The following is a 16,428-nucleotide window of genomic DNA, read 5'->3' as shown; positions in this document are numbered from 1 at the left end:
AAAATTTCTGCAACCACATTATCAGAAATAGGGATGTACAAAAAATTTAGAGGTGAATAAATATGTTTGTTTGTGTTGCAGCGAAGTGTCAGTTCCGTTTTATATGTAAAACATTTGGCAGGGGTTGTTGTTTGGACAGACCTGCCCCCACTGCTATAAAAAATCCTAAAGGAAACACTGCTCAGAATTATGACTTCTAACTCAGGACTCAAATACATATTTCATATTGGCCTTAATTCCCCTCTGTACATACCGGTAACTGCTATGTAAGTGATTAAATGAACATAAATTAGTTTAGCTATGACTGTATAGATATCCCATGACCTACAGTAGCTGAGTCACAACATTCACACAGCGAGCAATGAGTGGTATAATTTACTTTATTCACAGAAATGGAGTCCAATTAGATCATTTTTCTATCATAAAAAAATTTATCAGGTCACATTTTTCAAACACAGCAGAATAGATAGATAAATAGTGTGATATCCCTTTAAAAAGTGCAAGATCAATTTGCTAGCATAAATATCTGACTAAAGCTCACATGGCACTAGATAATAGCACCTAGGTAGGTCTGTTGTAAGCCACTGACTGATACCGGATAAATCAACCATCAGATCATCTCACCCTCACACATCGTAATAACCAAAAAGCACTAGTTTAAATAAAGACTTATTTATCTATAAACCGGTTTCCCCAGAGAACAGCTGAAAAGGCTTTCTAAAGTCTGGTCCTATCCCTCATGTGTTTACCTTAAGAATCAGAGATTATTAAAAACTTACAAACTAAAAGGACATAGTTTTGTTTTTTTTCTTTTGCAGTAGCAGAGGTTTTACAGGTTTAAAAATGAACCAGCATCTGTAGGCTAGAAATTAATATCTAGACTGTGATGTTGAGCGGGCCTATTCTGTAATATTGTAAAAGCAACTTTCACAATTGGATAAATACCGTACGTCTCCAAACGTAGGCCCAGTACACCATCTCAATGTGAGGAGTCAGCTCGAACTAATATGTTGGTTGAAAATGGGGATGTCCCGATCGGATCGGAGCCCATATGGGCAGTCCCCCCCCGATCCCCCTACTCTGAACATTTCCGCCAGTAAATTCTACAACATTCTAAGAAGAAGTTGATTTCATATTTGACTTTTACAAAAATGCTTAAATGTTAAATTTATTAAGCTGAAGACATTACTTTGTTTACTTAGTTATTTTTGTAAACAAAACAAATGGCGTGCAGCTCTATTGTTTAGGCAAATACAAGTATTGGATCAGGACTCTGTATCGGCAGATATTCGGGATTTTAAAAATCGGATCGGGACTGGGGACCAAAAAAAGCTGATCGGGACATCCCTACTTGAAAACGCTGCTAACGTTACCCAGAGTCTTCATCCATCTTAGCATTAGTATCTAAAATACTACCATTCACAGTGGGATACAAATGGAAAAGAAAGATAGAAAACAAAAGTCTCTTCTTCCTTCTCTCGTGTGACTGAATAACAGATCAACATTTTTGACAAAAGGCTAGTGTAGGCACGTACTCAGTTTGACATCACCTGTTGATTTCAACATGTCTTTTGTGGCCTTTGCCTCTCTTGTTATTGGTTGGTTGGTCATAAACCTGCTAACCAAGGCTAACAGCAGTTTCTAGGCTGCTGAGTTCGGTCACGTGTATCCGTGTGACCGGCATACATTCACACCTTGGAAGACAATCACAGAAAGGCAGAGGCAACGGAAATGAGCTTGTTAACACTGCTGGCAGAGAAAATTGCACGACCTCGGCTGTAAACGCGTACGTCGACATTCAGCTGGTTGCTTGATCCAGTGTGTAGTTCAGGCGTGTTCACGGCGCAGAGATGGCCAACGGACCACAGTTACTAAGCTAAGCGATGAACACAGAATCAACACCAGCAACAAAGTATCTTACCCTCTAAAAGAAACTCACCACAGCTACAGAGTTGTGTGGTGGGAGGACTTATTCCCAGTGTCTTGGAAGCTAAAATTCCACATTAAAAAGGTTAAATGATGGACATGAAATTCTCTGGGTGAATTATTAGTACAAAGGTTTAGAAACAGTTAGAAAATATCAGATTTTCTTTTTTTTCTTTTTTTAAGACACTCAAAGTTACATAAAAACAACAACTCTCAGGAAGCATTGCGGTAAGAGACGTCCAATAACCCAGCTGAAGCTTAAGATTAGTAGAAATGTGACGATACAATGATTTGTTTAAATTAAATTCACATTCAGCCGAATCAGACGCTGGGTTTTGTTGGCAATAGACCCATTTCCTCAGCTGACACGTCGACTTGGAATATTGTGTAACTTATTTCATTACCAATGTAATTACAAAAGGCAAAGGCCCTGGGCGGGGCAACACAAAATGGTATGCAGCCATTGTGTATGCCATTACTGTAATGATGACACCGGTGCTTGTTGTGCTTTCACATGCCAAATGTTCTGCTGTGAAAAGGTCTACTGCAACTATGACGTGCTGTGAATTCCCCTGAAGCTCTCATTTGTTTTTCGTTTTTGGCTTCTTTTCCACAGCCACAGTGCCCGAGGCTCATCCACCAAGTGACGGTAAAACAGGATTCCTCAGAAACAAAGCTGGCATATTAAAAAAAAAAAACGATGGCTCCAATATAAACCTATTTTAGCTTTACATTGAGCTGTGACAGTCCTGGGTTTTCACGTAGAGGATAATATTGAAAGATAAACTTTAAAGTGGGAATGATTATAGGCTACTAAGTGGAGGTATTCCCAAGACTGAAAATGTGTATCTGATTTGAAAAGGGCCTGTGACTAGGTCTTATCTACCTGATATATCCAGAAAAAGTGTTTTACAAAAATGTGGAAGACCATGGCCGTTTAAAATTGTTTCGGTTGCAGCCGAGCACTACACAGCCAATGTGGCTGCCTCATCGCTAAAATGCATGCAAATGTCCAGCACAAGCTATCATAATGAATCTACAGTACTTTTAATTTGATGTTGTTGTTTATGTGCTCATTGCTTTTTATGTCTTCTCAGGTCAAGTCCAAATTCTGCTTAGACCCAAGACATGGAGACATTTACATTTGACCCCAACCCACAACCCATGTGGACCTGAGACCTGGCTCAGGTAGAGTCAGGTCCTTTAGTCTGTTGAATACAACTACAGTGACGTCACATGTCGATGAACACCATCACCTTCCGACAGCCTCTAAAATGGCTGCTACACGGTGCGTTGCAGCAGCTCATGTGTACTTCCTTACAGTTTTCTGGTGAAGGCTGATGGAGATGTCCGGTGGACAGCTTGCTGCAAATGCACTTTTTTTAGTTTGTTCTGTTTTGAAATCCTGAGAAGAGATGATTATGTACAGTACTTGACCTCTGCCGGTTAATGAGATGGAGTGGAGGAGTGGTTGTAATTAATGTCCGGACACTGTCTTAATTTACACGCTGCGTTTATCCAGGAGATGGGACTGCAGCCCTGGTTGCCAGGTCCGATGCTCTCAGCGGGTCTTCCTGTAGTAAACAATAGCTGCCACCAGTGCTACCGATGCTACTATGGTTAGTTTCCTCCAGCGTGAAATTCCACGGATCACCCCCTCCTACAAAGACCAAGACAGAAAGATTAAGAGCTTTGGATCTTGACAAGTCCATATGTGAGACCATAACAGGGTACCCCCAGGATCCTCCAACTTAAATTCAAGGCTTTTTAAGACCTTTTTAATACCATTTCAAATGAAATTCAATGCCAACTTCGTACCCATTCCGACAGAAGTATGAGGGGAAAATGTCAAATCTGTATAAATTTCAAAACCTAGAAAATAATTATGTACAAGTAGGCTACTTGAATTAAATAACACATTGTATTTAAAGTATCAGTCATTTAATACAATTTATTGGGTTATAATATAATCCAATAAAATAAGATAATAACACTGCATAAGAGCACTTTTACTTGTTGTTATGTTGAATGCAGGACTTGTAACTGACAAGTAATTTGTAACTCTACAACACAGTTTTTTCTACTTTTAATACACGATCTGAGTAAGTCTTCTGTATCACCAACAACAGTCGTGCATGAATACCTGCAGCTGTGTTTAACACTGAAAACACACAGCTCAGTTCAGCGTTTACTCAGGGATCTTAAGTTTTAAGGACAGGCAAGCACACACTGGAGCACACACTGGATTCCTGTCAGTTTCATAGTGAGAGCGGCGGCGCATATTAAATATATATTTATTAATGAATTTAATTAATTAAATATATTATAGTTTTTCGGCGTGAGAAATACAATGTGTGGCGGGACTGCGTGACAAAAGACCGAAATGGGTGACTGTCACGCTCAATGTGTGACACTTGAGAGCCCTGGTTTACTTGCAGCTCCGCTACAGTAGCAGCAAACCTTTAACGTTACCTGTAGTCACATGGTCTCTAAACAGTCCGCTCACCGTGAAGTCCTGCACGGATCAACAGATGTTAGAGCCCGTGGCTGCTCACTCCGTTTGTTCTAGCAGATTAATGGAGCCGCTCGGTGTTTGGCTAGCTAATAAGCCGTTAGCCTGTTACCTTGAGCTTTGTCTGAAGGCGCTGAGTGGCCAGCCAGGCTCGACACACCCGAAACATTCCGCACATCCGCCGATCAGTTTAACCGCTAACCCCCCCCCCGTACCAGTCAGAGAGGCGTGTTTACTTTGTGTCTCGGTCCTCCGGTGCGTCCAGAGACGGGCTCCGGTCAGTTTTTAAATTAGCCTACATTAGTAACAGTTCATTTTGTTACGGTATGAACTTAATCCTAGGAAAGGCGAAAAATATAAGACCTTTGTAACGAAATCCAAGACTTTGTATACCAAATTCAAGGCTTTTAAGGCCTTAATTTGAGATTATCAAATTTAAGACTTTTTCAATGCTTTTAAGACCCCGCGGGTACCCTGCATAATGCCGTTTGGTAAGGGTTAATGCCCAACGCGGTGTCTTTTGTCAGGAATTAAGTGTCCAACGTGAAGGGCGTAAACCCGCTTATACAATGGTCACTTGCCAAATACTTTTTTTAAAACCATTAATTCGTATTTACAATGGCAATCTTAAAGCTTTAGTGCGTAACTTTTTGATAATCATGAACGTCCGTTACATTCAAGCCATTGCCAAATGAGTTGCTACAAAGCCAATGAAGACTATGGGCTCCACACAACTCTCTCTGGATTTCTCAGTATGGCTCGTTCAGAAGATTGAGGCGTCCGGTGAGTTTCCCTTGCAGAAGCTCGAGTGAAGACAACGACCTCTTCTGAAGAGTCCATGTTTTTTAATCATCTGTGTCCTCCTTGGTTACTAGCAACTGCGTGGAGGGGTGGGGGCGCGTGCGCGATCACAGAAGGCTTGTATCATGTGGACACGGCGACAGTTTTGTTGTCATTACTTAGAATTCCTCATAGGGGAGACAGAAACTACGCACTATAGCTTTAAGTTTTTTCAAACAATACCCTGTATCCCTGGTTACGCCTGAGGGTTTGACTAATACCTAGAACCATCATTCCCCTCCCACAAGGTTCTTATGCAATGCAAACGTTGTTCACTGCTCCAGTAAATAGGACGGACCTCAGTAACGGGGGATATTTATAGTCCGCTCAGCTCAGAGAAGCCTTCAGCTTGGACAGCTACGAGCCAGAAAGACAACACCATGCTAGCAAGATTTAAAGTCTAATAACATTGCGCACAGTTGACAATCAGTGAATATAATTTGACAGTATGTTTAACAACAAGACAAGCTAGCTATCAGCCATGTCATTGTCCCCAAATCAATATAAAGATTTTTACAAACAAATGAGCGGCCATGTGCTGCAGCCTGAGGAGCTAGTTGGACAGCGAACGGGATGGGAGATGATCGCTGTGAAACAAAGTCAGTCCAGTTCCTGCAGCTTGTGTGTTAGCGCCATCCTGTGGTGTTAAAAGGACGAGGCACTGAAGCACTACACAGTGTTGGACATACCATTCACATTTAGTTTTAATTTGAATGTAGCGCATTCATTTAGAACGGTAAACAGTCAGTTTTACCGGAACTCGTTTAGTAGGTGTCCTAGAACACTTTTTTTATACGGACACCCTGCAGCCAATCAGAATTGAGTATTCTCCCAGACCATGGTATGAAAATGAAAATAGCACAGAATTGACAGATCTCTGGGGACAGAGATCTCTATGTTTTAATTGGATTCCTTTGCTTTTAAAATATAACTTTGTACAGCACTTTGTTCAGCTTAGGATGGTTATAATTCAAATATGCTTTATAAATAAATTGACTTGACAAGGCATCACTCACCCAGCCTCCCTGCTGTACGAGCCAGGAGTAGAGCAGCTCTCTGATGGCCTGCAGAAACCAGCTGATGATTGTTCGGATGTTTTCTAGATGGTTGGAGTTCATTGCCTTTAAAAACCAAAACCAAAAGACCAGTCAGAACAACTCTGAAGTTGTCAGCTACTGAAGCCAGATGTCGGTGTATAATTTAACCCTTGTGTGGTCCTTCGGGTCCCGGTGACCCAAAGGACTACACAAGGGTTAAGAAAGGAATCTTCATCATAACCTTTATTTAAGAATCTCAGAAATAGGTTTCCCTCATTTTCAATGATGCCGAGATACAAGGCACATAAAACATAAAGCACAAGACAGGTAAATAATACTCAATGAAAACAATCACACACAGAAGTGAAGTGATCTGAAACTACAATCTTAAAATGTGCAGGGGTAGCAAGAGTGTCCAGCTTAAAGGTCCCATGGCATGAAAATTTCACTTTATGAGGTTTTTTAACATTAATATGCGTTCCCCCAGCCTGCCTATGGTCCCCCAGTGGCTAGAAATGGCGATAGGTGTAAACCGAGCCCTGGGTATCCTGCTCTGCCTTTGAGAAAATGAAAGCTCAGATGAGCCGATCTGGAATCTTGCTCTTTATGAGGTCATAAGGAGCAAGTTTACCTCTCCTTTCTCTGCTTTGCCCGCCCAGAGAATTTAGTCCACCAATGAGAGAGAGACATCATGGCTTTCAAACGAGCAAAGTGGCAGTTGGTCAAGGCCACACCCCCAACCTCCACCTCCTTCAATAGCTACAGGCACAGAAATGGCACATACTAAGGAAACTCATTGCGGGACTGGCTCTAGTGGCTCTAATTCTGCACCAAGGCTGAACTATGGGAAAGAGACTTCAGTTACAGTATTAGGGGACCACTAAGGCCAGGATTCATACACATTTTAACCAATACTTGTCTATGACTTTTTGGCAAATTTCCATGACTATGTATTCCTGAAAATGTCTGTCGACATTCTACAATAAGAATAAAAATCTGTTGCCTGCACCGATTCCGGTTGGGTTTTTTTCAATCGAAAGTACATGCATATTTATAGAGATCAAGATTAACTTGGCCGGAATTCTTCTTTAATTGACTGACTGGATGTCAATCAATTTTTTCAGACCGACAGGATGGCTGCAGTTGTAGTTGAATCTTTGGATATGGCTATGGTAGCTGTACTGTGGCTACTCTTTGTCCCTCCTATTCACAATACTACAGTATATCATGATACAGCTCAGCCTCTTTGGATCCTTTTGAATTGCGAAAGGAGCGCAAACGAATTTCAGAAGAAGAAAAACAAAACAGCCCTGCTGAGAAGCACTGCTCTGTGGGATGTACTGTGGGATATACTGTGTGTGTGTGTGTGTGTGTGTGTGTGTGTGTGTGTGTGTGTGTGTGTGTGTGTGTGTGTGTGTGTGTGTGTGTGTGTGTGTTACCTTGAGTATGAGTCTGTAGGCCAGATGGAAGAGAGCCACTACTCGACCCCAGTTGATGCCATCAGCAAAGATTTTCCTGGCCACCGTCATGAAGATGTTCCGAGCACAGTCGTCCTGAACTTGGTTAATTAGACTGACAGGAAGAAATGGACAATGTTTTGATTTGATTTAACTCACTGTAGGAAAAAAAGTGTTGCAAATGCATTTCTCTTTTATTCAGATGATGTTCCGGCCCTCAGGCTTTTATTAAAGATCAACAATCACAGTAAGACACAGGCACTGATCTGTTATATAGGCCACATCCTAGTCCCACATCTGATGGTGATTCGTCTATAAAGTTATGACTATGCTAATTTAGCTTTCATCATATACCATCTACTAGCGGAGAGCTTGTCTGCCTCAGTGTTTCCTATGGGATTTCTTTTAGCAGTAGGGGCAGGTCTGTCAGAACGCCCCGCCACCAAATGTTTTATGTATTAAACGGAACTGACACTTCGTTGCAACACAAACAAATATATTTATTCACCTCTATTCACACACAATGAGGCATATTTTCAACTGAACTGTATTTTTGAGGAACTGTAGGGAACTTAACATCTACAACAGGTCTACAAAATATATATATATATATATATATATATATATATATATATATATATATATATATATATATATATATATATATATATATATATATATATACACACACATACATACATACATACATACATACACTTATAAATACTCAGTATTTTACTAATTTAGAACCTGTTCCCATACCAGTTTTGGAGGGCCCTCCAGAGCAGGGTAGATAAGCCAATTATCAGCCCTTTTCCTGGGGCATTGCTATGACGCGTGACGCCTTAGTTTGTAACTTTCTTTCTACGGTTTACTAACACTATAATACTTGGTTATAAGGACTGGATCACATTTATAACCGTTAAAGCCTCATATGAGTTAATGTTAGCCTGAACTTAACTGAAAGTTTTAGAGTTGAAATGTACCGAAATGTGGGACAGCTTCTATGATGTATTAATGGTGGACATCGATAGATAGTTATATAGAAAGCTTTCATAAGTCTTGTCGGGAGGGCAGATGATGTGATCCATCGTGCTGTGATGTTTTCGGTTTGTGCACTCGGTTACCTTCAGACTGCCATGTGAATAGTATGTTCTGCATTGTCATGTTGCATGTTGTTTGAGGGCAAATAAAAAACTCAAAAACAAAATGCATTACTCAGTCAAGCAAACAAAGGTTTGTCTATTATTTCAAATATGCGTCTTTCATGATAGGCCGTCAAAACGGTTAAAAAAAACCCGACCACATTAGCTAGGTGTATTCTTTGAAAGAGTTCATGTAGATTAACATCCAAGCCCTGTGATCAAGCAATAACCGATGGACCTGCTGACTGATGCAGCCCACCAGTTGTGTTTGTGTATGATGCACAACTTACTGATGGAGCTCAGTGTTCCGGTTTATCTCATCTGAAATCCTGATCAGCTGTTCCACCACTTCTTTAATTTGGGGCTCCTGTTGTTCATTTGGCCTTCCTCCCAGATACTCTGAGGACACGTGTCGACTGGGGTCCTCTGCGTTTATACGTTCAATCACAAACCTAGGACAGAGGAAACCACTTCACCAAACAAATATATTTTATTACTTTAAAAGATACCTACTTGATTATAGGGATGCAACGAATCCAGGATTCGGATTTGGCCGAATATTGGGCTTTTTGACGGGGTTCGGTTTCTGCCGAACGTTAGAATTTTTGGTCGACGTAATCACGCCGCCGTTGATTGCGAGAAAGTGTTTATGTAGGTGGAGCGTTCAATGCAGTAGGCTGTGAGAAAGTGAAATGGAACTCATGAGCAGAAAAGGCGCCGCCCGGCAGCACCCCCAGCCAAAAGAAGGCAACCCAAGCCGAGCCACACGCCCAACCCGCAATGCCGACCTGTCCCGCGGCGGAAAAGGACCCCAAACAACACACAACATCGCCGCTGCCAAAACATCTGCGCATGAAACATCCGAAAGAATATGAGCTGTGCATGAAGGAATCTACAGACAGCAGCCAAAACGCAGCAACCTCAGGTACGGCAAAGGAAGGACAGTCACAGCTAAAAACTTGTGTTAACCAGACAGGGCCTCTCCCGGGCTGTCAGCTGTTCTCTCGGCAAATGAGTCTCCCTACAGTGGGAGTGGAGCGACCAAACGGCCAGCTGCTGCTGGTTAGCTAACGTTAGCTTTCTAATTTCACCCACCCAACATGCCATCATCATACACTGGTTAGCGAAAATTTGCCAAACTAAATTGTTACTCATCTGGCGATAGCGATGTGCTTTCCTACGATGTGAAAAGAGCGTGTGAATTCAACATTAAGTTGTTACATTTAACTATTTTAGAGGCTGTGGACGTTGTTTACTTCATTAATGTGTTTTACTGTGTTAAAGGACTGAGGATGGGAGTAGGATTTGGTATTGGGCAAAATCTTAACCAGTGGATTCGGTATTCGGCCAAACCCCAAAAATCTGGATTCGGTGCATCCCTACTTGATTAATATCATTTAGTGGGGTTGTGAATCTTTTGGTATCTCACAATTCAATTCTGATTCTTGGGGTCATGATTTGATTCAAAAGCGATTCCCGATTCAAAATCTAGTTTCAAGTTATTTATGCACAAGAAATAAAGAAGCAGTTGTCACAGAAAATCTTGGGTCTTAGGCTCCCTCCAAAAATGCAAATTAAAGTTGTACAGAACAGAAAATCACGGGCACTCGGATAGCTCAGTTGGTAGAGCGGGTGCCCATATATATAGAGAGATTTTCTCATCGACGCGGCGGGCCCGGGTTCGACTCTGACCTGCGGCCCTTTGCTTCATGTCATCCCCCCCTCCCCTTGTATGTGTTCAGCTGTCCTGTCAAACTAAAAGGCCCAAAAAAATTATCTTAAAAAAAAGAAAATACAGAAAATCACCTACATGAGAATCTAAGACATGAGACATAAAATAGTGCAAGTTAAAATATAGGGATAAATATATAAAATCTGTTCAATTATGTTTTTAATCAACAGAATATAAAGAACAATAGTGTCCAAAAAGTTTTTTCTCTCTCTCTCAACCTGATCTCGGGAAGGATTAATGGGCGTCATTCACCAACCGTTCTTACAAGGAAATGTGTTCTTAAACCCTTCTTACGCACTTTTTACTAAGATTCTGGCATTCACTAATGTTTTCTTAACTTGGATTTGTTCTTAGCTAAGAACAAAATCTACAAACACTGAAAAGCACTCTTACGCACATTTGAGTGATGACAATTTGCTCCAAATGATTGGTTACTGCATTTTATTTAATTTTACAGTCGTTTACAATGATAGTATTGTACTGAAATGTATTTCTGATCATTTGTTGGAAAAAAAATCATATTATGCAAAAAAAACACTAACAATTTACATCAGCAATTAAACTGATTAAATCCTGCGTTATTTGGTGATTGATCGCTATTTATAGGGCCAAAATGCAGTGGTAGAATGTAACAAAGTACAAATTCGTCCTAACTGTACATATACAGATACGTACATTTTTCACGTATCTGTACTTTACTTAAGTAGACTCAATAGTGCATAGCCTACTTTTTTACATTTTGCAGCAATTATCTCTACTTTCTACATTTCTACAATGTTCCGTTACATTTTCGGGTCAGTTTCCCCCTGCCAAAACGTCTTCCTGACTGTTTGTCTCACCAAGTGAAGTTTGGTTGCCGTAGATACTGTATATATGGGGCACCGCTGATCCAAGCCGGCTCTGGTGCTGCAGAGCCCGGGCGCAGCGCCCTCGGTAATACAGCCTCCGGTAAAAGTGAAAATGAAAACGTTTGTTTTTATTATTCCTGTTTTTAAATCAAAGTTGCCATCTATTTCTCTCCACAGCGTCGTTCACTCCTCCGCCAGGCTGCGTAAGACGCGTTCATATCTTATTTATTTGGCTGGACCTCTTCACATCTCCCCATTTGCGCTGCTTGACACACTTTATGATATAAAATAAATAAATATACACATATAAAATAAAATACATCCATGAATAAAACCAACCGCATTCCGATTCCAACACATTTCCGTTTTATGTTGGTTAGGATAGGAACTTCTTATAAAAGTCAGGCCTTGCTTGTGGTAGTGGACACCTTCTACTTTTACTAAAGTAAATATGTCTTTGGTTATTTGTACCTTTATATAAGTACTGAGATTCAGTACTTCCTCCACCGCGGCTCCGACAATCTCCGAAAACCTGTCTCCCAGGAGGTGCACAGGAAGTGTCATGTCCTTATATGGGAATTTGCGGGGCGTTTTCTTATGCTAATTAGGAACAACTGGCACGCTCTTTCAGTTACGAAGACGTGGGATTCATCAATCCTAAAAACACAGATGCGAAAAAAATCTGCTGTTTAAGAACACGTCATGAATTCGACGTAGACTTTTCTTAGGAACCTTCTTAAGAACATATTTAAGAGAAAACTTAAGAAGATATTGATGAATGAGGCCCATTGTTATTCATTGTATTTCATGTTTATTTCTGGTTCTACCATGCAAAGCAATAACTTAACTTTTCTTTTAAAGTGCTGTATAAATTAAGTTTAGTCTTATTCAAGTTGTAAAGATGAGACTTACCCTCTAAGGATCACTGCTCCTCGCTCCATGATGGGATCGTCAATGACATCTGGAACAACGAGAAGACTGATTAAAACCCACCATCATTTCAATCATACACACTTCACTTTTGTTTAAATGAATAGAAAAAAAATGGTCATATTCCTTGCAAATTCAAAACAAGAAAAGAGAAGTTTTTTGTTATAAAAGCTTACCAACTTATCATGGTATCATGTGAAAAGTTTATTGTTTTCACAAGATAGGTTGATTTATGTTGGATTATGTTTGGTGTCTTATTTTGTGTAGGCCACAGGACGAAATTGCGGGGGGTCAAGACTAACCACATCTGACGGGTTGTGTCCCCCGTAAAAATATCATTAAAACCACACTGTGTATTGTACATAATATATACCTCAAATAGTTGAGTAAGTAATAAAACAATACAAACAGGGCAAAAAATGTTTTAAGTTTAGAAACATTTTGAGTCCCCCCTCCCTTGCCTCAGAGGGGTTTGGTCCACTGCTTGGTTTCTCCCTTTACGTTAATTACACAGAAGTCCGGTGGGACCATAGACAGTTAAAGAAATGGACCAACAGATCCCGTTGCTCTGGACGGAGACTAGTGAAGGATATGAGAAGCACTTTTCCGGTGAGCACTGAGCGTTACTGCGCAGCCTCCAACTGAGCTTGAAGACGTAGATGTGACGTGAGCAACCTGTCTGAAAGTTGTAAGTCTTCTGGTAGCTGTGCCAAGAGAAATCTCAATCATTCCCAATATTGCAGAGACGGAGAGCATAGGTATATGTAAGGAGATAACATGGGCACAGGCTAATTATTGCTAACTAAAGTGCTAGTTCATATGAGTAATTAAACTTAAACAGCTAATGTGAGTCGAAACTGCCTGCGAGCTTCTCCTGTACTATACGGTAATTACTATGCGACAGTAAGTCGCGTGGTTATGACAAAATCGTTAGCCTATTTTTACAAAAACGTCTGCTACGGAACCATAACATGAGATACAAGGTAATGGAGTATTTTATACATTGTCGTGTTTCTTTAGAAATAAACAATGGACAAATATTCTTTAAACGCTTCAGATGTAAAGTTATTCGCTGTCAAAGTGACGTCAAAATGAATGGCAGTCAATGGGATGCTAACGGCGGGTGAGTGCCAGCCTGCTTACTGGAGTTCCACAACTACACATATCCTATACAAGTACAATTTTGTATGTGTATGTCCCCTTCAATAATTGCGCTTTAATTTTATGTTTATTGTCCCCCCCTCCACCCCCATCTGTTAGATGAAATGTACGCCCATGGTGTAGGCCCTAAAATTCCTGTGATTCTTGGATGCTCAAAAGGAACACGCCGACTTATTGAGACTTATTGAGACTTTGTCTTATTCACCGTATCCCCCAGAGTTAGACAAGTCCATACATACCCTTCTCATCTCCGTGCGTGTCCCAACTCTGTCTGACGCACCCACCGCTAGCCTAGCCTAGCACAGATCCAATAAGTAACAAAATAACGCAAACATTTTTCTATTTACATGTTGTGATTTGTATAGTCACAGCATGTACAAAAAACAAGGTCACATGAGACACAGCCATCTTCTAACCGTATACAAACTGGGAACTATATTCTCAGAAGGCGTAGCACTGCTACTTCTGCTACTTGGGCGGAGTGATTTGCACGTAGCACTTGAGAAGCCCCTTTGTGAGGAGCAGAGAGTTCGCTCAGAGTAATAATCACTCCGCCCAAGCAGCAGTGCTTCCATTCCAATGCTATCAGCGGGAATTCTGTCATTGTACCATATCCAGTCCCGTCTAGTCTCTAACCCCATAATTAAGTGGTATGCGTTGTTAGACAGTCACGTAGCTTGTAATGTTGTTGGCTCTCATATTTGTTCATGTAATCGTAGGCTACATCAAATAAAGTCTGACGCCCCGTTCAAACTTTAGAGGACAGCTTTCACAGCCTCAGCGACAGGCATAGCTACACTCTGACTCACACTGCCCGGACTCCCCTCCTGCCTGTTTATTACCTTGTTTGTCACCAGCTGCACTTAGGTTACCGGCTAAAGGAGACATATAGGCCTGTATTATCCTTTATAATGCAGACATTAAATCGGCATACATCACATTAACTCATCTCAACACTTCTCCCAGCAAGCTACAGTATCTTGTTGATATGTAATGACTTTTTTGAATAACCACAGGACACAGGAAGTATTTTAAACCTCCAGTAGTCTTAACGTAGCCTACACAACACAGCAAGCTGATGCATTTATGTTCACCATTTAGATACATAGCTAGGGGTTTCCTCCCGAAGAGTACGTGGTGTTTCGCAAAGCGCCATCCTGCCGATCAGGGTTTAGATGAGGTTATGGTAAATCGTAGCACAGAGAATAACTGGTTGGGGTTTGAGGGAGGTTGGAGTCACGTTCACCACAATAAACGACGGGTTGGGGTTATGCTTAGGTCAAGATAGAGGGAAACAGCATATCGACGGGGTAACAGACTTCGACACACACCGGTTCTTACGTTCTTTATAAGAAAATGTGACGACCCTGGTACCTACCATACTAATATTCAGGGGGATTCAACGAAGTAATTTTTTAAGAGAAAGGCCGCTAACGTTATACGTTAGCTTGTTCGCACCTGCCGGCTTTAACGTTACATACCTTCCCCACCCACGGCGCCCTGAGGTTCCTCTCCGTCCTCTCTCTCCTCTTCTCTGTTGTCAGCCATAATAACTTCTAACTTCAGTCAGCTCGGAGCGAGGAATGATTAACTGGCAAGCTAGAAGTTTGGTTCGAACATTTAACACAAAAGTTAGCTCGTTTGAAGAAATAAAAGTCACAAAAGTCCGGACGTGCCCGTAGGTTGAAAAGTTTTCGTCTGCACTTCAGAACAAGGAAGTGACACACACAGAAGCGCGCAGTGGGGTGGCGGACCGTGGTGAAGTTAGTTTGATGTTGGATATTCAACAGGTATTTGGAAATTCATTTTGGGTTCATCAGCAGTTTCTGCTGTGCTTTCACTCTTGGCAGAAAAATGTAGGACACCCATTTGCTCCTAACTGCTTGGTTTTTACCTAGGGACCGTCAATAAATTATGTTCTGGAATTCATTTATTTCCGATAGCTTGTATATCAGATGTTCTAAACACCACAGGCCAATACAGAGCTGTTCTGCAATGTGGTACTGATAAGACACACTTCACTATAAATTTATATTTTGCACCTATTTTATTTACAATGTTTTTTTGTTTTTTTTAATCCCATTCATTTTCTATGGAAAACGGCGTTTTGCTCAATAGCGTCCAAGTTATGGGACCCAAACACCCCAGACCAATGCAGAACCTTTCTGGTATATGGGTAATTTTTGGTCATTTAATTAATTAATGGTATTTTGCACCTACTATTTCCAGGGTTCTTATTGCAAAATTCCATACTTTTTCCATCCATTATTTTTAACCTATTGGACATCAGTGCACATTTTTTTGTAGATGTAAACATCCTACTGTTAAGGAAGGACACATAAGGTAGGCCTAATCTAAAGCATTCCAGTTAGAAATGTATCGAGCTGGTCATCATTAAAGGAGAATTCCAGCCAATTTTTACATTACTCTTGATCTCTATAGCTAGCCACGGATACCATTTATCCCTTTTCCATGTAGATACATTCACTGATATGGTCATAACCACTATAATGCTCAATTACCTTTTTTTTGCGGGGGAAATAAACTACAATCTTTCGCCACGAAGGCATGTTTTGTCCTCTGGAGGACATCCACCAGACCACCGGGCGATCGGGGGATTTTTGTCAGCTGCGGGAGTTATCACGGACCGCAGATAGCAGCTAACAGCTAACAGCTAGCAGCTAACAGGCCAAGTTACCCACCGGCAGGATCAAGACAGGGTAGGTGAATTTAAACAATGTCTAAGTTGAAAACGCATCTTGTTGTCATGTTAGGGCCCTGTTCATGTGGCAAATATTAATTGCATTTTGTGTCTGTTAAGAGGCACAAAGGCACTCTAA

General features: G+C 41.0%; 1 protein-coding gene across 1 annotated transcript; it reads right to left on the bottom strand.

The window, feature by feature from the left end:
- Nucleotides 1-362: 362 nt before the first annotated feature.
- zgc:153993 (uncharacterized protein LOC767645 homolog) lies at nucleotides 363-15,331 on the bottom strand. The gene is made up of 6 exons (XM_039795538.1): nucleotides 15,070-15,331; nucleotides 12,410-12,458; nucleotides 9,208-9,369; nucleotides 7,755-7,887; nucleotides 6,295-6,399; nucleotides 363-3,586 (listed from the first exon to the last, which is right to left on the bottom strand). The coding sequence occupies exons 1-6, from the start codon at nucleotides 15,134-15,136 to the stop codon at nucleotides 3,488-3,490; spliced, it is 615 nt and encodes a 204-aa protein (XP_039651472.1). The 5' UTR covers nucleotides 15,137-15,331; the 3' UTR covers nucleotides 363-3,487.
- Between the last annotated feature and the right edge of the window lie 1,097 nt (nucleotides 15,332-16,428).

This window comes from Perca fluviatilis, chromosome 3 (assembly GCF_010015445.1).
Source record: "Perca fluviatilis chromosome 3, GENO_Pfluv_1.0, whole genome shotgun sequence".
Taxonomy (NCBI): domain Eukaryota; kingdom Metazoa; phylum Chordata; class Actinopteri; order Perciformes; family Percidae; genus Perca; species Perca fluviatilis.
This window is presented reverse-complemented; position numbering and strand designations above follow the sequence as displayed.

Excerpts from the sequence above, each read along its gene's own strand:
- zgc:153993 (XM_039795538.1), bottom strand. The coding sequence starts at position 15,136 with ATGGCTGACAACAGAGAAGAGGAGAGAGAGGACGGAGAGGAACCTCAG. Across the intron at positions 12,459-15,069 it reads GGGCGCCGTGGGTGGGGAAG|ATGTCATTGACGATCCCATC; the intron begins GTATGTAACGTT and ends TCGTTGTTCCAG. Across the intron at positions 3,587-6,294 it reads TCGTACAGCAGGGAGGCTGG|GAGGGGGTGATCCGTGGAAT; the intron begins GTGAGTGATGCC and ends TGGTCTTTGTAG.